We start from the raw sequence: 23,978 nt of genomic DNA, 5'->3' as shown, positions 1-23,978 counted from the left end.
GGGTAGAAGAAAGGCTGGGAACCTGCATTTCTGGCCTTAGGCTCTGTGTTGGCCATTTGTGAACTTCTCAGGGCTCAGGCGGGCAGCGTGAAGGAGTGGAATGAGTGTCACACTGGCCCGTTGAACATATCAGAATGTAGTATAAGAAAAAACTGCCATCGTACCAATGAAGAAAAGCATTACTGGGGCAATTAGTTAACTCTTTATATGAAAATATTAAGTTAGATCTTTCTGCACATCCTACATCTGAATAAGTTCCAGAGATATTAAAGAATAAAAGACAAAAATCTCGAAGAATAAAATCATAAAATCTAGAAGAAAATATAAGTAACCATAGGATCTTAGCACTGGCAAGGAGACAATTAGAACGGTTAAGTAAATCATCTTATTACTTATATTTGTATTCCCAATTATGTAAAATAGTTATGTGTGGAAGAGACACTGGAAAGGAATACCTGAAAATAACAGAGGTTACTTCTAGGTGGTGGGATTATGGGTAGTTATTTTCTTCTTTATGCTATGTTTGCAAATCTTCAATACAATAAGCACATGTTAATTTTATAAACAGATAAAAATAAACATTTATTTCAATGACAAAGAAACTGAAGGAATTTGAATCTAAGACTAAATAAAGTACAGCTCTCGCCATCCAGTTTTCACTCTCTGCCATTTGTTTGAGCCCCTGCCTGTATTTATGTTAAGTACATGGCATGTGGCCCCGCCTTTCTTCCCACAGGAGCATTCTGTACGAGACCTGGCTGGTCCAGGCTCCTTCACCGTTTTTGCACCTTTATCTGCAGCCTTTGATGACGAACCCCGGGTAAGCACGAAGCTAAGGCAAGTGGAAGAGGTTTGGGACTGGAACAGTCTTTGGGTGTCACCCTGGAACCAACACTGGAGACGTTTCTGGGCAGGAGATTTAGGCCCCGCTGGAGCTGACTAGCAATGGAAGGGGCTGCCTCCCAGCATCAGGACCCCTACCAGGGGAAGCATTCAAGTGGATTTGGGGTAATCACTGGCCAGAGACCCTCAAAGGACATTCCTGAATAGGGTAGGAGATTGGAAAAGACCAACAATTCTTAAATGATACAAACCTCCCATAGAAAAAAAAAAAAAAACAAGAGAATGCTGGATTAAAGGGACTTTTTATTTTATTTTATTTATTTATTTTTTTGTGAGGAAGATCAGCCCTGAGCTAACATCCATGCTAATCCTCCTCTTTTTGCTGAGAAAGACCGGCACTGAGCTAACATCTATTGCCAATCCTCCTCCTTTTTTTTTTTCCCCAAAGCCCCAGTAGATAGTTGTATGTCATAGCTGCACATCCTTCTAGTTGCTGTATGTGGGACGCGGCCTCAGCATGGCCGGAGAAGCGGTGAGTCGGTGCGCGCCCGGGATCCAAACCCGGGCCGCCAGTAGCGGAGCACGAACACTTAACCGCTAAGCCACGGGGCCGGCCCTGGATTAAAGGGATTTAAATAGCTTCTTTTCTTGCAGGACTTATCAAAGCCTTTACTGTTCTAACATTCACTGGGACTCTTCATGCTGGATTTCCCATTAATATATAATAATGTAGCAAACATCTATCGAGTGAAACACTGGTTCTATTGCCTGGTCTAGATTAATGCATTTAGTCTTCATGACAGCCCTGTGAACTGAATGCTATTATTATCCCCAAGCGGATAATACTTGTCGAGGACTTGGAGACAAGTAACTTTCCCAAGGTCACATGACCAGCAAACGGAGGAACGAGGACTCACACACGACTCCAGAGCCCACGTTCTTAACCACCGCACACTCTGCCTCTCTATGCACACATTTTGGGGCAAAGCAGGGGCACAAAAATAATTTTTTAAAGAATTTGACATTGATAGTTTTTTTTTTTAAAAAAGCATCCAAGGAGTTATCATGAAACAATGAGAACCTAGTGGGCTTTTTATTACACCGACTTGGTGGTTAATATTGTCTGCATTTTGATTTACAAATGGAGAAGCATCGTGATCTTTTTCATGCTAAAGGTTTAAATCTGGCCCAGGGAACTCCCCAAGAGGGGGATGTACTATGCAGTGTTTCCCAACATTTTTCACAAGAAAACTCTTTCTTCAAGTAGCATCTCATGCGACCTGGGTTCCTTGCCACCTGTGTTGTGAGATGCTGGACCAGAGGTCCAAGTTCTCTTCCTCTCTGAGATTATACAACGGAAGCAGGAAAGAACTAGGGCCACTTTCTCCCTCTTGTCTGGACAGTTTCTATCCTGTCACCCTGACCACAAGCCAACCCTGACTGCCTGCTTCCCAGGGTCCCGGTGGGGAGAGCAATGCAGGGGAAGGTGGAGGAAGGGACAGCAAAAAGAGAAAGAGTCGGAGCAAAAGGCTCCTGGCTCTGGCTGGGACCCTCTGATCTTCTATGACAGATTAAAGACTGGGACAAACAGGGCCTAATGCCCCAGGTTCTTCGATATCATGTGATCGCCTGCCACCAGCTGCTTCTGGAAAACCTGAAATTGATCCCGAATGTGACTTCTCTCCAAGGGGAGCCCATTGTCATCTCCATCTCTCAGGTAAAGGAGGCCACTTCAGGAAGGTGCCCATTTTCCTTGGGCCCTCTCTCTTCTCCTCTTCCCTAGAGCAACACCAGTAATACTAACAACCACTGACACATATTGAGTGAGTTCTATCTGCCAGGTACTATTCTAAGTATTTGATATGTACTAACTCATTTAATCCTCAAAATAATCTCGTAATGTAGATACTATTATTTTCCCCAATTTACAAATCAGGAAACTGAGCTTAGAGAGGTTAAGTAACTTGTCCAAGGTCACACAGCAAGTAAATATTAGAGCTGGAATTCAAACTCAGAGGCAAGGCAGCTTCATCTGGTCAAGAGAATTGCTTCTGGCAGCATTGGTCAGAAGCTGGAGAGGGAGGAAGGCCACTTGATCAAAGCTTTTTGATCAAAGCCATTTGACCATGCTGGTCCCCTCCCACCCCACAACAGAGAAACAGATGGTGGCTGTGGAATTCCTTTCAAAGGGAAAAAAGTGTGTGGTGGGGACAGATGAGGGGGTTGGTGGTATAGAGAACACAGGTGAAAGAGAAGCCAGTTTCGATCTGCTTGTTATTTCATATTTGAGAATCACAGTGAAATGACTATTTTGGTTGATTATTTGCTATTAACTTCTCCAGGTGAAAATTACATCTTATCTCAGTTTTCTTTTTATAATCATAATAAAACCTGTGCTCAAATAACTTGGATCTTCAGATTTTGCCCACAGCTCTACTTAAACATTCACTTTCGTGATGATTTAACATGGTTGGTGAAGCCTTCCGAAAAAAAGCCATTTTGTATCTATTTTTGTTTGTGCTCATTTCGTTTTTTTCTTTTTTGGTTGATTTCAGGACACGGTGTATATAAATAATAAAGCTAGGATCATATCCAGTGATATCATCAGTACCAATGGAATCATCCACATCATAGACAAATTGCTGTCTCCCCAAAACTTGCTAATCACCCCTAAAGATGCCTCTGGAAGGATTCTGGTGGGTGAACTCACTGTCCTACTCCCTGCAGAGTGACTTATAATACTCATCATTTATTATCTCAATTCTGATTTTGAGGCATTGTTTTGAGACATTTTAATTTTGCTGCTTCAATCTCAAGCTACTATTAAAAGCCTAGTAAATATTATTCTTAGTAAAAAGTAAGTAGATAAGTCTATTTTAAATAGATAAATGGATTTTGTAAATTTTTCTTTGGTGTCCGTGAAGACAGATGGTCCTGCACAGATTTGGAAGATGGAGAAATTACATAGATGGAGGATAGATAGATAATAAGTACACAGACAGATAGGTGATAGATAGACAGACAGACAGACAGACAGACAGATAGATAGATAGATAGATAGATAGATAATAGACAGATAAATGATACATAAATAATACTAAACCTAAACCTGAAATAAAACTTTCTCAATTGACAGAAAAGACTATTCTAACTTTTATTGTTATGTATTAGTATTGGCCAGGGATCTTCATTGCAAACAACAGAATCCACTATACCTAACTTAAAACAAAAGGATTTCTTAAGATATTAAGTACACCATCAAATCTCTTGGAAGGCCAGAGAGCCTAATTCAAGTGCTACACAGCTGGGAACATAGCAGCCCAGGGGTACCTGCAAAGGAAGGACACCTGACTTCACCGTGGGGCTGTCCCGACTGTCATAGCTCTGCCGGTGCCACCTCTCTCCAGCCTCACCACCTAGGACACAAGAGTCTGGACACCAGATGCCTCCACCATTGTGCTTGTCAGAAGATCTGATCTCCCCGCTAGCAGCCACAGCCACCTAACATTGTATCTTTCCACCAATCGGTTGCATAAGCGCTTCTGCTTGGTGGATCCTGTAACACCTATGGGGCTCTAGCTGCAAGGCAGTCTGGGAAAATGTAGTGCTCAGCCTCCCAGCCTTTCTAATGCAGAAAGGCATGGATGGGTACAACGGAGCTGGAGTGGGCACCAATGCGCCAATATCTACAGCAACTGCCACTTTTCTTAAAGTGCTCTGTGAACTGTACGAGGAACGATCTCATTCCCATTCTTATTATCTTTGCAGCAAAATCTTACGACAGTGGCAATAAACCACGGCTACAGCAAATTTAGCAACTTAATACAGGTAAAAATGTAGGAGAAAAGTTGCCTCAGGGGATAACCTGCCTAAAGAGGTTTGTTTTCTGGAGGGTTTTTTGTTTGTTTTCTGTTTTGTTTCGTTTGGGGCACTAGCCAGCTGTTGTGGGATCCGTGTGGGGAAATCCTAACTTTCTAGAGAGCAAAGTCATTCTCTGCCACTCCATTCCCAAAATGGGGTATGGTTTGTTCAGCTCTATAGTGTACACTGGCCAAGTTAGAAATTGAAGTATTTGAAGCTGGAGCAAGGGAAAGGAATTAGGGGGTGCCATTCCCTGAACCAGGCACTTCAGACCTGGGATCATCACCTCCATCATGGAGATGGGGAAGCGAGGTGGAGAGCGGGGGAGCCTATGAAACAGGTAGACATTGCACTTAAAACCATATCTTTCTGACTTGAGAGACAGTTCCCACAAATTGAGCAGAAAAACTTCATGTCCAAGCAAAGATTGCAGAGGAGAATCAGGGAGGAGCAGGTCCTCCCAGGCCCCCTGTCCTCCACTTACCCCAAGACGTTCCAGGAAGGTTCTAAGAACCCTGAGCGCCCCCATAGCACGGTCTACAAACTTCTGCATAGACCAGCGATTTCCAAAATGGTCTGGGGCTAAGACTTTCTGGGGAGGCTTTTAGAAATGGAGATTTCAATGTGCTCAAAATGAAAATCTCCAAGGATGTTACAGACAAGGTAATCTTTATTGCCCACCCCCAAAACCTTATAGTCACCCCCACACTTGGGCATCAGCTCTGGTTGAACCCAGGCTTTTATAGCAAATTAGCAAACCTCTCTGGGGCTCAATAAAAGGGACTAATAAAGCCTACTTCATAGGGTTGTTGGAAAAGTTACAAGAAAAAAATGTATATGATGCACCCAGGTTATAGAAGGCTCTCAAAATGATTCCTCCCCATTCATCTGGCAATTTCCTTTTTGGGTCTATGTGATCTAGAAATCCTATAAATATGCAGAAGTATATCAATATTAGATAGGTTTCACTTTTTTAAATGAAATATGAGAAAAATGCTAAAAGGGTCTTCGAGAAATTAAAATACTTGGGCAGGAGTAGTAGCAAAAAACAAAGGTATTTGCTAATTTTCCTATTAACAAAAGCCCAGAATTTGACTTTCTGTTTTGCTTTTCTAAGAAAATGAGAGTCCCAATGGCTGGAGTGTGTAACCCCTGAACCACTCAGAGACCCAATAAGCCCTGGGGCGGGCACAGAGGGGCCCCCAGCTGCCTCTGGTCCTCAGACTGGACCCTCTGCTCATGCTGGGCTTTGCCACGTACGTGACCAGCTCCCTGCGTTTCAGGATGCGGGCTTGCTGAGCGTCATCACTGACCCCATCCACACTCCCATCACTCTCTTCTGGCCCACCGACCAAGCCCTCCACGCCCTCCCCCAAGAACAACAGGATTTCCTCTTCAACCAAGATAACAAGGACAAGCTAAAGGAGTATTTGAAGTTCCACGTGATCCGAGATTCCAAGGTATTTTGTTTTCACACAGAAGTGAGTACAGTGATGCCCTGGGGTGATCAACTCCAGGAATTGTCGGTGTGTCTCCGGCTCCTCGGAGACCTGAGCATCCCCTGCCCTGCCCAGTCCTCCTCTGACTGGCCGTGGTTAAATGACCCCTGCAGTATACCACATCTGGTTCTGGTTCTATGACCTGCCATTTTTTTTTTTCTAACTCTAACCGGTACCCGAGAGCATCCATCATTCCTCTCGTGTACTGCACATCAGCATTTCTCTTCCCTAGTTCACGTGGCAAAATGGCTGCTGATAGCGGTTCCCAAGTTTCTCCAGATGGACTCTTTCTCTCCCAGTTCCAAAACTTCTAGGCAAAGAACTGGTCGATCCAGCTGTGATCAGTTCACCCTGAACCAATATACTGTGATGAGAGAAGCAGGATCTTGTAGGAACATGGCAGCTCTTGCTAAAACTCTATCGCTCTGAGTCCTCAACCAGGAGCCATGTCTCTCTCCAGGAGCGAGTCTATCCAATCTGAGAATGCCAAATGCCCTAACTCTGGTTAATCCATCGGACCTGTATTAGTTTCCTAGGGCTGCCCTAACAAATTACCACGAACTGGGTGGCTTGAAACAACAGAAATTTATTCTCTCAGAGTTCTGGAGGTTGAAAGTTCAAGATCAAGGTGCTGACAAGGTGGTTCCTTCTGGAGGCTCTGAGGGAGAATTTGTTCCATACTTCTCTCCCAGCTTCTGGTAGTTGCTGGAAATCTCTCGTGTTCCTTGGCTTGTAAATGCATCCCTCCAGTCTCTGCCTCCGTTGTCACATGGCTGTCTTCTCCCTGTGTGTTTCCATGTCTTCACATGGCATTCTCCTCTTCTCTCTTCTTCTTATAAGGACACCAGTCATACTGGATTAAGGGCCCACTCCTCTCCAGTATGACTTCCTCTTAACTAAGTACATCTGCAACGACATTATTTCCAAGTAAGGTCACATTCTGAGGGGGTCAGGACTTCAATAAAGTTTTTGGGGGGACACAACTCAACCCACAGCGGTGCCCTACATGCCCTATACTATTTCCCTAACCCACTGACCCTGCCTTTGGCTTCATGCACCAAGACAGCATCTCCCATGTACTCCCAAGCATAGAGCGGGGATGCAAGGGTGATTGAAACCAGCCCCGCTGGCAGAGACTTTCCCTGCAGACAGAATCTCCACCTTCCTAGAGAGCCCATGACCATCCTTCCTTTTGATTATAGCTACGGTCATTTTAAAGCTGGAATTACTAGAACTCTTGGATAACTTATATCTGAATTGGGTTTGTTGGCAAAGCTCCTTGGGGCCCTTCTTCAGCCCAGATTTGGGGTATTGAATGTGGCACCATCGCTCCACAGATTTCAACAGTGGATCTCCCCAGAGCTGCTGCCTGGAAGACCCTGCAAGGTTCAGAGCTGAGTGTGAAGTGCGGAGCTGGCCGTGACATTGTGAGTATTGTCGCCCAGGTGGGAGTCAGGAACCCATTAACAGCATCCCCCCAACCACTGCTCCTCAAGGAGAGGGTCATTTTTTCCCCTGTTGACAGCAAGCTCTTTTCTCTCAGGGCCTTCAAGGCTGTTTCCCCCAGGAGTAAGTAACTGGATATGGAAATCTGAGAAATCCTGGCTAGCCCATGCCCTGCTAGCAGGTGGCAGGGAGCCCCCCTTACACTTGTGGAGAGCAGCTTGCGGTTGATTTTTTTTCCCCTTTTTTCTTTTTATTTCATTAGTTTTTTTAGTAGAGCACTTCTTCCCATGAGACATCTCCCTGAAGTGGGGGAGTACACTGTCATTCCTTTTCCTTCCTTCCCAGCCCTACTGCAGCCTCCCCTTCAGCCTTCTCTTGGCAGTCAGAGCCAGCTCTGGGCTCCACCTACCTAGATCAGCCAACAAACACACAGTTTGCAATTTTCACCTTCCCTGGCTAGTTCCTGGACAATTTTACCTTCCTATAATTCCATATGATGAAAGGGTCTGATAGGATAATAGTCGCTACATCATATATCTTGCATATAATGGAAAATCCAAGATAACAGCGGCTTAAATATATAAGGGTTTCTCTCTCTTGTAAAAGAAATCTGGAGGTAGGCAATCCAGAGATAGTATGATTGCTCAATGGGAGAGCTCCCTCTGTTTTTCTGCTCTGCAGCACACGTTTCCAGCCCCATAGTCACCTCAAGGTCCAAGATGGCTGCTGGGGCACCAGCCACCATGTCCACTTTCCAGGCAGTAGGAAGGAGGAAGAGCAAAAGGGATGCAGATCCCAGCTGCATTGACTCCTGTCAAGGGACCTTCTGAAAAGTCCCATACAACATTCTGTTTACATCCTATGACCAGCCAGAATCCCTTTGGTGTTTAGATTGGAATTGCATTAAATTTATCACTGAAAATGAGGGAGTGTTAGCAGCTTTACAATCCAGCTTCTGGAAAGTTATCCCAATGTACTTACACTCTTGGGTCAGCTGTACTATCTCCATAGACCAAAGTCGACACCTATCGAAGAAGTATAATAAGAATGTCACTGCTCTTTCTGTGTGCTAATATAGCTTCCAGAGCAGTGTGCAATGTATTATTCAGTTTGCTCTTTAAAACAACTCTATGCGATGGAATCATTAATCCTATTTACCTGGTGAAAAAAATTAAAGCTCAGAAAAGTTCAGTGACTTGCCCACAGTCACGCAGCACGTAAGTGGAAGTGGATGGATTTCACCAGTTTTCCAGTGTTCTTTCCACTGAATCACACTGTGTCCATCCCATCAATAGATGCTGAGATTTATCTTTTTTCTTTTCACAGAACTTTCTAAAAGCATTTTGCTTCCTGGGGGGAAAAAATGTATCCATCAATTTACTAGCTGGGTGGACCTTATGGAAGAAAGCCCTAAAATTGTTGCGAGCATTCAATGACATAATGTATCTAAAGCACAATTTAGACAATGGCTAGTACATGAGAAAAGAAGTTATTATTATCATTATAAAGCTAAAGCCTATCACTTGTATATCCTGGAAAGAAGGTTGTGCCAGGCTAAGTGCTGGCACTAAATAAGAAGACTGAGTTATGCACATGAAGTGGCCACATCAACAGAGTTTATCCTGAACCACAGCCAGGTCCTCCCTGTGCCACCCTGTCACCCCCGCTGCCACTATCTCTACTTTGGTAGAGGCAATGTTGCAGAGCGGCCAAGAGTGTGCGCGTGGAGGCTGACTGCCGGGGTACAAATGCCTGCACCACCACTTACTGGCTACACGACCTTGGGCAAGTTATTTAACCTCTCCCTGCCTCAGTTTCCTCATCTGTAAATGGGGATACTAGTAATAGGTGCTACATCCTGGGGTTGTGGTGAGGAGTAAAAGAATTTGCACAGGTAGAGCACATGGAACAGTACTTGGCACATCCCACAAGCTGGGTGTCTGCTAGTCTATATATTTGTATTCTTAGTTCTTTCTGAATCTTGAGGTGCTGGCCACATTATATGGAAGAAGAGAAGTCTGAGAAGGCTTGTTGACTGTTTCCCCTCTCTCTCTGTCTCTGTCTCTCAGGGCGAGCTCTTCCTGAACGACCAAAGGTGCAGAATTGTGCAGCGGGAGCTCTTGTTTGACCTGGGTGTGGCCTACGGCATTGACTGTCTACTGATTGATCCCACCCTGGGGGGTCGCTGTGACACTTTCGCCACATTCGACATCTCGGTCAGTCCTAAAATCAATACTGTAGTGGAGAACCTTGGGGCAAAGAACAGCCCACATGACCCAGCATGGACCCTGCTGTGAAACCACTGAGGGCTGGTCCTCAGTGAGCCCAGGACCCAAGAGAGCTGAGGGCCAAATGACGGTGTTCTTCATACTCAGAATCCACAAGTGTCTGCTTAGCCCTATACAGGCCTTGCACATTCTCATTTATCCACCCACCTGTGCATCCATTCATTCCCTCGCCATTAAGGAAACAGTTGTTGGGTACCAACCATGTGCCAGCTCTTCTAACAGTCATTTTCCAACACACCCATCCATTCAGTCATTCACTCATTCATTCAACAAACATTTTTTGAGCTTCTGCCAGCTTAAACCATAAGAAACTGCCATATTTGACAGAGTGTAGCAATTTCGTATGGTTCAATCTAACATTATATGCCACCCACACCTCCATTCATTTACTCATCCATTCATTTAACGACACTGATTGAACTTCTGTCTTGGGCCCTGCCCTGTATGAGGCATTTTCACATTTCACACTCATTCATCCATCCAGTACCATTTATTGAGTACTACCCCTGAGCCAGCCCTGGCTCAATGCCCATCTTACCCCTACAAGAATCCAATAATAGAAGTAGTTATCGTCAACTCTATTAGGGAGATTTGGAAATTGAGTCTCAAAGAGGTGAAGTGACTTACATGGTAAAGTATGTCACCAGTTGATTTTGATACCTGGCAACTTGTAGGCATTCAATAAATATCCCAAATTATTCAGATACCAATCAGCCAAAGTAGGAGATGAAAAACCAGTTGTCCTTTCTGCTATGGAGGTTGTGGCCTTCTTAACTTCCAAAGTACCTTCACACACATCTGTTCAGTTAACCATTTTCCCTCACCAGTCCCCTGAAGATGAAACAGCAGCAACAATTATTCTCCCTATTGTATAGATAGAGAATTAAGGATTGAAGAGTGTGATTGGTCAACTGCAACCTCATTTCCCACTGTGACTATGCCCGTGTGACACGGCCCTGGTCCAGCTCTGTGTAAGAGGGAACTCTGCACCCCAAAGAATTAAACCAAGGAGCCGAGGTCCAAGACAGACCTTCAGAATTCTCCACGGCAAAGTTGCCGTGTGTTTGCTTTTAAATTCTTGATCATAGCCAGAATCTTATTCAAGATTAATTAAGGTGTTAGTCAACTCATCAAGGCGTTAACCACGGGCATTTCCTTGTGTTTCCCAATATTCGTGATTTCTAAGTGTTTCTTTTCTTGCATACTAGGGGGATTGTGGGAGCTGTTTCACTACTCCCAGCTGCCCAAGATGGACTAAACCAAAGGTAACTATGAATGCAGTGATAACATTTGGAGAACAATAGGTTTGTTTCATTATCAGACCCCAGTCTTCTGGTAGGTGTGAGTATGTGTGCATGTGTGTGCATCTGTGGGTGTGTTGTATAATTTATGTCATTCTTCAACAACCAGGCCAATGGGGTGAGAAACAAACATTCTTAGCCCAGGCGACCTGTCAACTCACTGCCCACCTTCTAGGACTGTATAGAAATGTCATGGGATTATAGACCTAGAAGGGACTTCAAAGATAATTTTCATTATAAAAATAATAGCTGCATTTTTGTGGCTGCTGTCCGTGTCCCTGGCTCTGTGCTGGGCCCTTTATACATTATCCCGATTCCTTATTATAACATTCATAGGAGGCTATTATTACCTCCACTTATGAAAAAATGAGTCTCAGAGAGGATAAGAAATCAGCCCAAGGCCACACAGCGAATCAGGAGCAAAGGTAGTATTAGAGCCCAGAAAGCAATGTAAGAGTAGTGGTTAAGCCAATGAAATTTGGAGTTCACGGATACGGAGTCAAATTCCAGCAGGTAATCTGTGGCAAATCACATAATCTCTACATTTTTGCCTCTGTAAAATGGAGCTAATAACAATTCTGTGTGTGGTTATTAGGAAAAGTAAGTTTTAAAATGTGGGTAAGGAGCTCGGCACATAGTAAGTGCTTATTAAATATTGGTTTTATTACTTATTCCAAAGCCAAGTTCTCTCTACTCCAGTAGTAAAACCTCTAACAAAAACACCCCTACAAAATAAAACGTAACTCATAACCGCCCTACTGATGATTTGGGGGCCTTGCCGCAGACCCCTCCTGCCATAGAAAGCTACCGCTCCCCCACTTCCTCCCTAGGCAACCACAACTTTTGCAAACAGCTCTAAGGATCAGCGAGACCTTCCTCTTAAGACTGGGGAGAAATCTTCCTTCCGTGCCCCCTCCCCCATTCATTTACCTATTACGCCTGTAATTTCTTGCAATGGGCTCACAGCCGTTGAGCGTCATTTTCGACTTGGGCAGTACCCGGGATCCTCCACTGGGGGCGGACTAGAGCCCAAGAGCCCCGGCCCCGCGGTGGAAGGCGAGGGATGGTTCACTCTCTTCCTTTAGGGCGTGAAGCAGAAGTGTCTGTACAACCTGCCCTTCAAGAGGAACCTGGAAGGCTGCCGGCAGCAGTGCATCCTGGTGATGCAGCTCCCCAGGTGCTGCAAGGGCTACTTCGGGCGAGACTGTCAGGGTGAGGGCGCCTCTTACCGCCTCGCGACTCGGAAAGGATTGTGCGATCACTGGGCAGCTTTGGGGAGTACTCAAATTGTAAAGGGGGAGAGGGGGAGTTGCATCGCTCCTGATGACTCCGCTCAGATAAGATCCAAAAGCAATCATTCAGAAGAACTGTGTAGCTTGCTTTCTACTTTTTTCTTTTGTCGTATTTTGTTTTTTTAAAGAACTGAGATTCTACTGTGCATAGATTCTAATTGTGTCGTGCTTTTTTGCTTAACATTATAGCGTTAAGACATTTCCCATGTTGCTAGAAACACCACATTTCATTTTTGACGCTAGTCCATGATACTGATAAGCACGTGAGTTTAAATGAGTTTAAATCTAATAGAATTGGCAGAATGCTAGACTAATATGATATGTGTGGGCCATTCTTTCCTGAAACCCTCCTGTTGTAGGATGTGTAACATCGCCCTCCCTCTCTTACCTCCTTCCCAAAGGGCATTTAGGCCCATCCCGAAACCCCTGTATCTAGATAGACCTTCTGGCCAATAATACATCAAAAACAGGAGCATAACAAATACCATGGCCCTTCCCATCTGCCATGCCTTGTTTTAAGTAACCACATTTATTGAGTGCTACTTCCCATATATATCAATACATTTAAACCTTGCAACAACCCCTAGGAAGTAGATTCCCTTGTTGTCTCCGTTTTACAGATGAGAAAATGGAGACACAGAGAGGATAAGAAGCAAGACCCTGGTCCCACAGTGTGTCTCCAGAAGCCATGGTTTTAACTACCACGCATACTTCTCTATTCTTCCTGGTCCAGCTGAGAAAACTCTGGGCTGGGAATCCACGCAATCACCCAGCCTCCACTCTGCATCACTAAAATGTGGACCATTCACAAAAATCAGGGCCACCTCTTATATTTGTTCAGTGCTTTGTCTTTTCAAAATGCTCTCAGTTACAGTACTTCGTTTGATGCCCATAGTCGCGATGTGCTATAGGTCAAGTGGGCACTCTGTCATCATCGTCATCATCTCGACCTAAGAGAACTGAAGCTCAGAGCAAGTTCATTATTTAGCCCAGATCTACTCAAATCCAAGTCTCCTGACCCCCCGAAACAGTGCACGGTTCAGTATATTGCCCTGCCAAGATAGAATCCTATCAGATACACTTAAGTTCATGTCCCATAGGTCAGTGGCTTGCCCTAAACATCCAGTGACACTATGTGGGTGTGTCCCCAGGGCCACCGTCCCTCTGGGCTAATGGAGGTCAGAACCCACAGCTGAGGACGGGTTAGCAGCACATTTACAAGGGTGCTGAGCTTCTCTGGGTCTGGGGACACTCTTGAGTCACGGCTGTCTCATCTCTTCCAGCTTGCCCTGGAGGACCGGATACCCCGTGTAATAACCGGGGTGTCTGCCTCGATCAGTACTCGGCCACGGGGGAGTGTAAATGCAACACTGGCTTCAACGGGACTGCGTGTGAGCTGTGCTGGCCAGGGAGATTCGGTCCTGACTGTCAGCGTATGTGGCCCCCTCCCCTGTGCTAGCCTGTCGTTCAGCTGTGTGTTCCCTGTCCCCATCCACAGCATCCGCCTGACCTGGAAGCATCCTTGTTCCCCTCTCTCCCGACCACCCACTTCCCATCTGCCTGCCCTTGCATGCTTTTCCCCTCCTTGGATGTGTTCCCAGTTTCTATCCACTGAAAGAGCCTCATCTCTGGAAGTGAAACTCACATCCCCTGCAGCCACCAAGGCAAGCTGTGGCTGAACCACATTCAGTCATTCAGTCATTCAACCAACACATATTTACTGAGTCCTTATGAATATTGCTGGCTAACATTTATGGAGTGCCTACACTGTGCCAGGCACGGAGATTTACCATATAATCCTCACAACAACCCTTTGAGGTGGATACTATTATTATCCCCACTTAGCAGATGAGAAAACTGAGGCACAAAGAGGCCTTAAGGGACTTGCTCAAAAGCCAGGAATTGTTCTAAGTTGTAGGGATACAGTGGTGTGGGGAGGGGGCAAAATCCTAGCTCTCAAGGGATGTACATTCAAAGGGAGGAAACAGATAAAAACTGCAGAAACAAAAATAGTTACAAAGGCTATAAAGCAAAAGCAGCAGATGAAGAGGAGGGAGAAGGAAAGGAGGCGCTGTTTTTGAAGACATCTCACAAAGGGAGTATTTGACTAGAGACCTAAGCGAGGTGTGGGAGCCAGGCATGGGGATATCATCAGCAGCCCTATCCAATCGAATTTTCAGCGATGCTGGAAATGTTCTATAACTCTGCCATCAGGAATGGTGGCCATTGGCCACATATGGCTATTGGACTCTCAAAATGTGTGACTGAGGAACTGACTTTTTTGTTTTAACTAATTTAAATTTAAATAGCCATGTGTAGCCAGTGACTACTGTACTGGACAGCGCAGATTAGAGGAATGGCTTTCCTAGAAGAGAGATGAGCAAGTGTAAAGGCCCTGAGGCAGGAGCAAGCTTGGCATGCAAGGAATAGCACAGAAGCCAGGGCAGCTGAGCAGAGGGGCAAAGAAGAGGAAGAGAGGAAGGAAATGAAATCCGAAGGTCACCAAGGGCCAGATAACATAGGAGCTTCTTGGCCAGAGACAGGTCTTCAGCATCTATTCTAAGTGTGATGGGCAGCCATGGAGGATTGTGAATGGAGGAGTGTCATGAGCAGATTAGAAAGGATCATTCCAGGGCCAGCCCGTGGCTAGGCGGTTAAGTGCGCACGCTCCGCTACTGGCGGCCTGGGTTCGGATCCCGGGCGCACACCGACGCACCGCTTCTCTGGCCATGCTGAGGCCGCATCCCACATACAGCAACTAGAAAGATGTGCAACTATGACATACAACTATCAACTGGGGCTTTGGGGGAAAAAAGAAGGAGGAGGATTGGCAACAGATGTTAGCTCAGAGCCGGTCTTCCTCAGCAAAAAGAGGAGGATTAGCACGGATGTTAGCTCAGAGCTGATCTTCCTCACACACACAAAAAAAAGAAAGGATCACTCCTGCTGCCCTGTAGCAGAGCAAGAGCAGAAGCAGGGCCGATTTGGGGGAAGCTAATGCAGCAACCTAGGTGAGCACTGGTGGTGACTTGGGCTGGGGTGGTATTGCTGGGGGTGGCGAGGAGTGGAAGATTTTACATCTCTTGAAGATTTTACTGTTAACTAGATTTCTCGTTAGGAGGCCCCAGATGAGTTTCTCTCCCCCTTCTATTCTGTTACATACCCATGACACCCTCTACTTCTGTGTTTATAACACTCACCATATTATAATTACATGTTCAATAGCCAGTTACTCCTAAACCATAAGTTCCATGAGAAGAGGGACCTTATGTCTAATGTTTTCCACTGTAACCTCATTGCCTGCTAGTGTCTGCCCCACGATAGCCACTGAATAAGCTATTTTTTGAATGTTTGAATGAATGAACGAATGACTAGGGCATAAGGATGGTGCCTCCTACACCGACAACACAGCCAGCAGGTGGTCAGCGAGCAGGCTGACTGGATTTCAATCCCTGATCACCGATTCCTGATCACACTCCGATTTGCTTTACAGCCTGTGGCTGCTCGGACCACGGAGAGTGCGATGACGGGATCGCGGGCTCCGGTCAGTGCGTCTGCGAAACAGGGTGGACGGGCCGCTTCTGCGACACTCAGACAGGTCTGTCATGGGAGCGGTCAGCCACCGGCAGCACCATGCTGCAGTGGTCGCTGCTAAGAGCATCCAGCTGAGCTTGGGGGGTCTGACTGACACCTGGAAAAACCAGCAAAGCAGGTGTTCCCTTTTCCACGAGGAAAAGATGCTTTGGATGTGTGGCCCCAGGCCTCAAGAGGTTTGGCGACTTGAAGGAAAGTTAGATGAAAAGATTTAACGTGAACCCATGAAACCACGATGTGGTCGGCTGCAATTGTGGAAGGACCCATCTCAGGCAAAGAATACAGGACTGGGCAGGAATGGTCCCTCGGGATCATGGTCCTGGGCCCAGATGTGTACTGACACAGAGGTCAAGTGGTTTCATAGAAAACACACGTAGAAAACCAGGATCTGGGGGCTGGCCCTGTGGCGTAGGGGTTAAGTGCACACGCTCCACTGCTGGCAGCCCAGGTTCGGATCCCGAGCGCACACCAACGCACCGCTTGTCAGGCCATGCTGTGGCAGCGTCCCACATAAAGTGGAGGAAGATTGGCACGGATGTTAGCTCAGGGCCAGTCTTCCTCAGCAAAAAAAAGAGGAGGATTAGCATGGATGTTAGCTCAGGGCTGATCTTCCTCCCCCAAAAAAAAAAAAAGAAAACCAGGATCTGACCCCTGATTCTGCTACTTACTAGACAAACAGCGTTAGATAACCCACCCTCTCTGAGACTCAGAGACATGCTCATCCGTAAAAAGGAGTGCATGGTGCGCATTTTGCAGGGGGGGATTGTTGTGAGGGTCAGAGGTGGTATTTTGACATGCCCAGTGTATGTGGGTGCTCACAAAGAGTAGCTGCCATTATCATTGTCACCGTTATCATCGTCGTCAGAATCTTGATCCTCACTGAGCAGTCAGTTTTCTGAGGCCTCTCTCGTACCCAAAGCCCTGTGTGCTGGTGGAAGGTCTGAGATGTGAAGGTTGAATTATCCAATGTGCATCACTGTCATTTCATCCTCCCCGGGGTCAGAAGGGCATGACTAAGCTCTTCCTATGGGCTTTAGCAACTTGAAGTTCCAGAATTCCGATAGTACCCTTAACTTCAGTTCCTCCTCCTCCCCCCTCCTCCTCCCCTACCGCCCCATGGCTTCATGCTGCCTGTTGACCCTGCAGCCCCATCCAACCACCAAAGCTCCAGACTTCTCCCAAGCCCACTGGTGCCCTCAGAAGGCCATGGAACTTCTCCTCCAATTTAACCATCTCCATCTGGAACCCCATGCCCTTAGGGTAATCTGCCAAATTCATCTCTGCTAGCAAATTTTGAGGTATAAAGTTTTAATTGGTTGCCCCTAAAGGTAACATGTTTGCATTTTAATCTGGATAACATTGCAGAGACAATGTCATAATATAAAGGAGTAATTCTGGAATCTCAGAATCTCCAGGCTGGGAGGGACCTTAGCAAGTCACCTGCATCCTCTCGCTGCAAGGGGGCACTTTTGAAACACAGTGGAGGTCAGAGAGTCTTGGGAAGACGCCTTAGGTGGGTCCCAACTCTTCACGGCATGCGTGCAGGACGAATGGTGACATTTTTCTTTGCAGTTTTACCCCCAGTGTGCACACCTCCTTGTTCTGCTCATGCCACCTGTAAGGAGAACAACACGTGTGAATGTAACCTGAATTATGAAGGAGATGGAATAACGTGCACAGGTGGGTCCCCTCCGAGCATGTGTGAAATACCAGCATGCTGCAGGAGCAGAGCTCGACTCTGTCATAGTGCCTGGGCTCCAGCCTGGCCCTTTTACTTCCTGCCTGGGCCACTTGGCAATACCCACCTTCTCTGCAACTCAGCTTCCTTGATGGGTTTGTTCACATCTGACCTGCCCACCTCCCAGCTCATGAAATTGCTTTGCAAACTGTGAGGCACTTTATTTTACAGCATTTTTGTAACTCTACAAGTAATCCAGTCATACTTTAAAAATTTCAGAAAATACACTACAGTATTGAAAAAACAATGGCAATTAAACCTACACAGACTCACCACTCTGTGAGAACCATTCTGAACATTGCAATGGCTGTCTTTAGCAGTTAGGATATAGGTTCAGCCACACAGGCTCATAGAGACCCAAATGAACAGTGACATAAAACAAGGCAGAGGTTTAGATGCTTATTCTTGTTTCAAATAACAGTTTGAATGGAGGCATCCAGGGCTAACCTAGGGTTTCACTCTGAAAGGTCATCGGGGGCCCAGCCTCCTTCTATCTTGTTGCTCTGCCATCGCTCACCTGCCTGGCCCTAGATGGCCACTCCCATAAGCACATCCCAGGCAGCAGGGATGGAAAAGGAGAAGAAGGAGGCAAACCTCCTTCCCTGTAAGGATACACCTAGAAGTTGCTAAAATCCTGTCTGCTCCCATCCCATTGGCTGGACCCACATCATCTGTCACACCTAGCTGCAAGGGAGCCTGGGAAATGTAGTCTTTGGCTGGGCAACATGAGCCCAGCTAAAAATCTATTACTATAGAAAAAGAAGACAATAGGTATCTGGGGAAAGCTACCCATCTTGGCCACAAGTACTTCTAACTTTTTTCATGAATAAAAACTCATATAGAGATATAGACTTTCTTTACAAAAATGAGATCTTGCTATACCTGCTGTTTTGTAATCTGCTACAGGGCAGTCCAGAAGTGGGTCAGCGCTCAACAATGGCAGCAAAGACCTAGCTTCTGTCTTTCTGCTCTGCCATCCTTAGGGTGAGGCCTTTTGCCCTTATGTCTATTCTCTAAGGGTCTCAAGTGGCTGCCATGACTCCAGCGAAAAGGCAGGCAAGAGAATCAGATGGCTCTCCAGCTACTCCTGAGGCTAGAGCTAGCGTATTATTGGGCTGAAATTTGGGAGGCCGTGAAAACAAAGCTCATGAGAGGCAGCAGACACAGTGGGGAAAGCACAGGCTTTGGAGCCAAACCGACCTGGGTTTAAGTCCCGGCCCCCCACATGATAGCTGTTTTGCCTTTGTCAGTTCAGATAAGCTCCCTGAGTTTCAGTTTGCTCATCTGTAGAATGGGGGTAACAATGTCTGTCCCACAAGGTGCTCAATTGTGTGCTAACTCACACACACACACACACACATACACACACATAGGCAACTGTCCTAACAGTAAACTCCCAAACTCATTCAGAAAACTACCAAAGTGAAGCCTAAACATATGTGACAACTGAGGGCAGAGGAGGACAAGGGCCACCAGGCCTGGTCCGTGAGGGTATTAGCCACAGGATATTAGTGTTTCCAAGGCCAACACAGAGGGAGAGAGGTGCCGACATGTTGGGGCCTTTTACTCCCCCAGTGCCACTGGTCCTAGGATGACCTATGCCCCCAATCTGAAGCCCCAGTGACACAGATGGTGGTTAACTGAGCCCTCTGTCCCCTGCTCTTGCAGTTGTGGATTTCTGCAAACAGAACAACGGGGGCTGTGCAAAGGTAGCCAAGTGCTCCCAGAAGGGCACGAAGGTCTCCTGCAGCTGCTCGAAGGGCTACAAGGGAGATGGCCACAGCTGCACGGAGATAGACCCCTGTGCAGACGGCCTCAACGGTGGGTGTCACGAGCATGCCACCTGCAGGATGACCGGCCCGGTGAGTGCCCCTTCCCTCGGGAAGTTTGGGAGCAGCTTCTCGTGCCTCACTCAGCCTTGCTTCTCCACCTGCCTTGGGCTCTGCTTACCGTTCAGCCTCTTCTAAGCTTTCTTCCCACCTCAGTCTATTTCCTGTCAGGTCTGCGGGCTAAAAACAAGGTTATGTCCCAAGCAGATAAAGGACTATAGTGGAAAAACTGGGGAAATCCACATAAAGTCTATTGTGTAGGCAATAGTAATGTACCAACTCTAATTTCTGGGTTGTAACTAATGTACTATGCTGATGTGAGATGTTAACATTGGGGGCAACTGGGTGAAGAATATATGGGAACTCTCTCTGCTATCTTTGTACCTTTTCTATAAATCTAAAATTATTCAAAATAAAAAGTTTATTAAACCAAAAAGAGTTGGTAAGAAGTGGCAGGGAAAGTGCAAGTTGGGCACTCACTCAAGTCTTCTTAGAATGGACTCAGTGCCCTGTTGCTCTTTTATCTGTTGGGTAGAGAAGATGGTGGACGATAATGTCTGTTATGGTTATAAACGTGAACCTAGAGTCAGACAGCCTTTGCGTCTTAGCTCCTGGACTTAGATGCTGTGTGGCCTGGGGCTGGCTACTTAATCTCTCTGAGTCTCAGTTTCCTCATTTGCAACGTGGGCCTAATAATAATGCAGACCTCATAGGATTGTTGTGAGGATTAAACAAGATCATTCATCGATTCAACAAATGGTGATCAAGCACCCACTGTGTGCTGTTGCAGGTGCCAAGGTGTAACAATAAAGAGCTTATATATGAGCAGAGGGAGGGGACAACACTCATTGCAGAAACAAATGCACAAGACACTTTCAGAGAGCACCAGGAGTCGTGGAGAACAGTAATTGGGCCAATGTGATAGAAGGGACCGGAGAGCTACTTTATTTAGGGGGCTTAGGAAGGGTCCTTCTGAGGAGCGACATTTGAGCTGAGATGTAAAGGATGACGTTTCATCACAAACCTGTACAAAAGCAAGACGAAGCACTAACTGAATTCCCACAGGACAGGAGAGGCATCTTTCTTGGTCTTTCTGAGCATCTCCTATGCTGGATGGCGGCCCGCAGAGCACTCGGGGGGCCTGGGATCCTAGAGAAGGGGCTTTGTCATCTTTTCCCACTCTCCCCACAGGGCAAGCACAAGTGTGAATGTAAAAGTCATTACGTGGGAACCGGGATGGACTGTGAGCCGGAGCAGCTGCCCATTGACCGCTGTTTGCAGGACAACGGGCAGTGCCACGCCGATGCCGACTGTGCCGACCTCCACTTCCAGGGTCAGTGTGGCTAGGCACTGCTGGCCCGAAGCCCCTGGGCTTCCGGCTTAGGGAAGGGACCTGTGCAAGAACAAAAGGAAAAACAAATTACAAACCGAGTCCAAACAGCCTGATCATTGCCCAGGACCCAGCACCCAGGAGGCAGCAGGCTTCTGTCATAGAGGGAAGGACTAAACCCAGAATTGGACCCCGAGCCATCAGAACCAGGAGGGAGCTCAAAGGTCAACTACCATGAATCTTCCTGATACATGCTTTCCCCAAGTTGCTTAGTAACCCCTGCACCTGTTGACTGGAATTGAATCTCAGGAGCATAGTTTAGGGTTTCAATAACAAAGAGGAAGTGCCTGCCACGTGCAGAAGCAATTTCTTAGCAGCTGTTTTGATTGGCACATATCCTATTGCACATAAGCACATTAATTGGCATACATCCCATTCACTTCCAAAGATGATTTGAAGGGCTTCTAATAAACCCACAGGTATAACAGAACTAAGAATCATAACACACGATAAAGTAAAAAGCCAAGTAGAAGTGCAGAGTGCGGAAGATAGGACATCTTGAAATTTGATGGGGGAAAGCCATAAAGGACCCACAATCATAATTCTGAGCCAGGGCAAGGAGGGACTTCAGTGGTTCAGAAAGCAATTCAGAGCACCGCATATTATGGCGGATCAAGATTTATTGGATGTCTCTGACTGGGTCAGGTTTGTTTTACAGACATGGTAATTTTAGTGAGGCAGTTTTTATACATCTCAATAACTATTGACTTAACATCTGTTGTGTACCGTCTTAGTCCATTGGGGCTGCTACAGCAAAGTACCATAGACCGGGTGGCTTACAAACAACAGAAATTTACTTCTCTCAATTCTGGAGTCTGGAAGTCCAAGATCACGGTGCCAGCACGGTAGGGTCTAGTGAGGGCCCTCTTCCGGGTTGCAGACTGCCATCTTCTCGTTGTATCCTCATGTGGCAGAAGGGGCAAGGGAGCTCTCTGGGGCCCCTTTTATAAAGGCTCTGCCCATTTATGAGGGCTCCACCCTCATGACCTAGTCACCTCCCAAAGGCCCTACCTCCTAACACCATCACATTTCAACATATGAATTTGGGGGGTACACAAACATTCAGTACATAACATATGTAAAGTCCTGAGACACCTCGAATCCCTTTTGGGGATGAGATAGAGGATGTATATAAGCAGGGGAAACATGTAGGATATATGACATTGTCTCCTTGCAAGGAGATTCCCAATGTAGTTGGAGAAATTTTTTTAATTAATAAGACCAGGAAAAGAAAGTAATAAGATAGAAGACAGCAATTTATCTCATGCTGATGGTGCAACTGAAATGAGAGAGAAAGAATAGAGAAAAGTTGAAAGCAGGGACTCGAACAGATACTTGTACACCCATATTCACAGCAGCCTTATTCACAATAGCCAAAAGGTGGAAACAACCCAAATGTCCATCAACAAATGAATGGATAAACATAATGTAGTATATTCACACAATGGGATATGACTCAGCTTTGAAAAGGAATGAAATTCTTATACATTCTACAACATGAATGAACCTTGAAAACATTATACTACGTGAAATAAGCCAGACACAAAAAGACAAATATTATATGATTCCACATATATAAGGTACCTATCATAGACAAATTCACAGAGACAGAAAGTAGAATAGAGGTTACCAGGAGCTGAGGAGAGGGGAAATGGAGAGTCATTATTTAATGGGTACCAAGTTTCTGTTTGGAATGATGGAAACGTTCTAGAAATGGATAGTGGTGATGGTTGCACAACACTGTAAATGTACTTAATTCCACTGAATTGTATATTTGAAATGGTCAAAAGGGAAAATTGCATGTTATGTATATTTTGCCACAATAAAAAAAAAATTTTAAAGAATAGTCAGAGAGGGGAAAGATCTCCAGGTAAGATGGGAGAGGGAGTCCTCAGAGAAGCTGAATAGAGGCCTGAGACTGTGGTGGAGACTTGAGAGATGTTTGAACTGAGCTAAATACTGAGGGGCTGGGAAGGTATTTCTGCCTGGGGGACAGCATGGACAGCAGAGAATTCTCAAGGGTTGACTGAGAAGGACGAGGCAATGAGGAGGAGACAGAGCATCATATCAAGGCTATGACCCCAAGGTAACAGGGTCTCTACTGGGAGGAGGAATGAGACGAAGGAAACTTAAGGTTTCCATCTCAAGAGACCAAACCCAATGGTGGTGTTGGGTCAAAGCAGATGGGAGGGAAGGTGACGAGAAGTTTGAAAGCTTGGTTGGGGACATTCTATGTTCATGATGATGGTGGGACTTCCAAGCAGAGAGATTTGATAGGCAGTTGCTATTTAGAATGGGGACCAGGGACGTTGATTTATGAGTCATTTGCTTCAAGGAGTATGCAGTCAAGAAATGCTTGGTTTTTTTCTTTAGGGCACAATTCTTTCAGCCAGTTCTGCCTGTTCCCAGAGCTCACCGACAGGTGGAAATCTGTTGAGTTCATGGAGTATCATCCATCTTCTCCAGGGGGCTTTTCTCTTCTCCTTTCTTATGAATACCAAGAAAATGTTGGTAGTGATACTAAGTGACTGGGCATCACACTGGACCCACCTTCTGTTGTAACTGAGTGGTTACCCTTACAAGACAGGACAGCACTGGGTTAATGCCCCAGCCTTCCGTGTGGGCATGGTTACAGCCACCGCACACTCAAGAGGAAGTGCCTGTTCTCACATGGTTCAGAGAAGGGCAAACCAGCACAGACTGTACGGCAACCAATTTGACAATGTGTGCTCAGAGCCTGAAAGTAATGCATGCCTAGATTTGGTAGCTCCATTTCAAGGAGCACATCCTATAGAAACAATCTAAGAATTGAATAAAGATAAACATACCATCCTGGCATTACCTAACATCACAAAAAATTAGCAACAACATATAAGTAACAGTAAAGGATGATCAAA

At 45.9% G+C, this 23,978-nt stretch overlaps 1 protein-coding gene across 1 annotated transcript in view; it reads left to right on the top strand.

Annotated features, from left to right (window-relative positions):
* STAB2 (stabilin 2) overlaps positions 1 to 23,978 on the top strand; it is a 152,992-nt gene that overhangs the window by 115,962 nt on the left and 13,052 nt on the right. The window contains exons 47-60 of the mRNA XM_058568547.1: positions 737 to 820; positions 2,414 to 2,560; positions 3,399 to 3,539; positions 4,612 to 4,671; positions 5,988 to 6,164; positions 7,541 to 7,630; positions 9,719 to 9,865; positions 11,146 to 11,202; positions 12,324 to 12,450; positions 13,814 to 13,963; positions 16,024 to 16,128; positions 17,697 to 17,804; positions 19,531 to 19,724; positions 20,883 to 21,024. Coding sequence (XP_058424530.1) covers positions 737 to 820; positions 2,414 to 2,560; positions 3,399 to 3,539; positions 4,612 to 4,671; positions 5,988 to 6,164; positions 7,541 to 7,630; positions 9,719 to 9,865; positions 11,146 to 11,202; positions 12,324 to 12,450; positions 13,814 to 13,963; positions 16,024 to 16,128; positions 17,697 to 17,804; positions 19,531 to 19,724; positions 20,883 to 21,024 — 1,729 coding nt within the window. The remainder of the gene's footprint in view (positions 1 to 736; positions 821 to 2,413; positions 2,561 to 3,398; positions 3,540 to 4,611; positions 4,672 to 5,987; positions 6,165 to 7,540; positions 7,631 to 9,718; positions 9,866 to 11,145; positions 11,203 to 12,323; positions 12,451 to 13,813; positions 13,964 to 16,023; positions 16,129 to 17,696; positions 17,805 to 19,530; positions 19,725 to 20,882; positions 21,025 to 23,978) is intronic.

This window comes from Diceros bicornis, chromosome 25 (genome assembly GCF_020826845.1).
Source record: "Diceros bicornis minor isolate mBicDic1 chromosome 25, mDicBic1.mat.cur, whole genome shotgun sequence".
NCBI classification, from domain to species: domain Eukaryota; kingdom Metazoa; phylum Chordata; class Mammalia; order Perissodactyla; family Rhinocerotidae; genus Diceros; species Diceros bicornis.
This window is presented reverse-complemented; position numbering and strand designations above follow the sequence as displayed.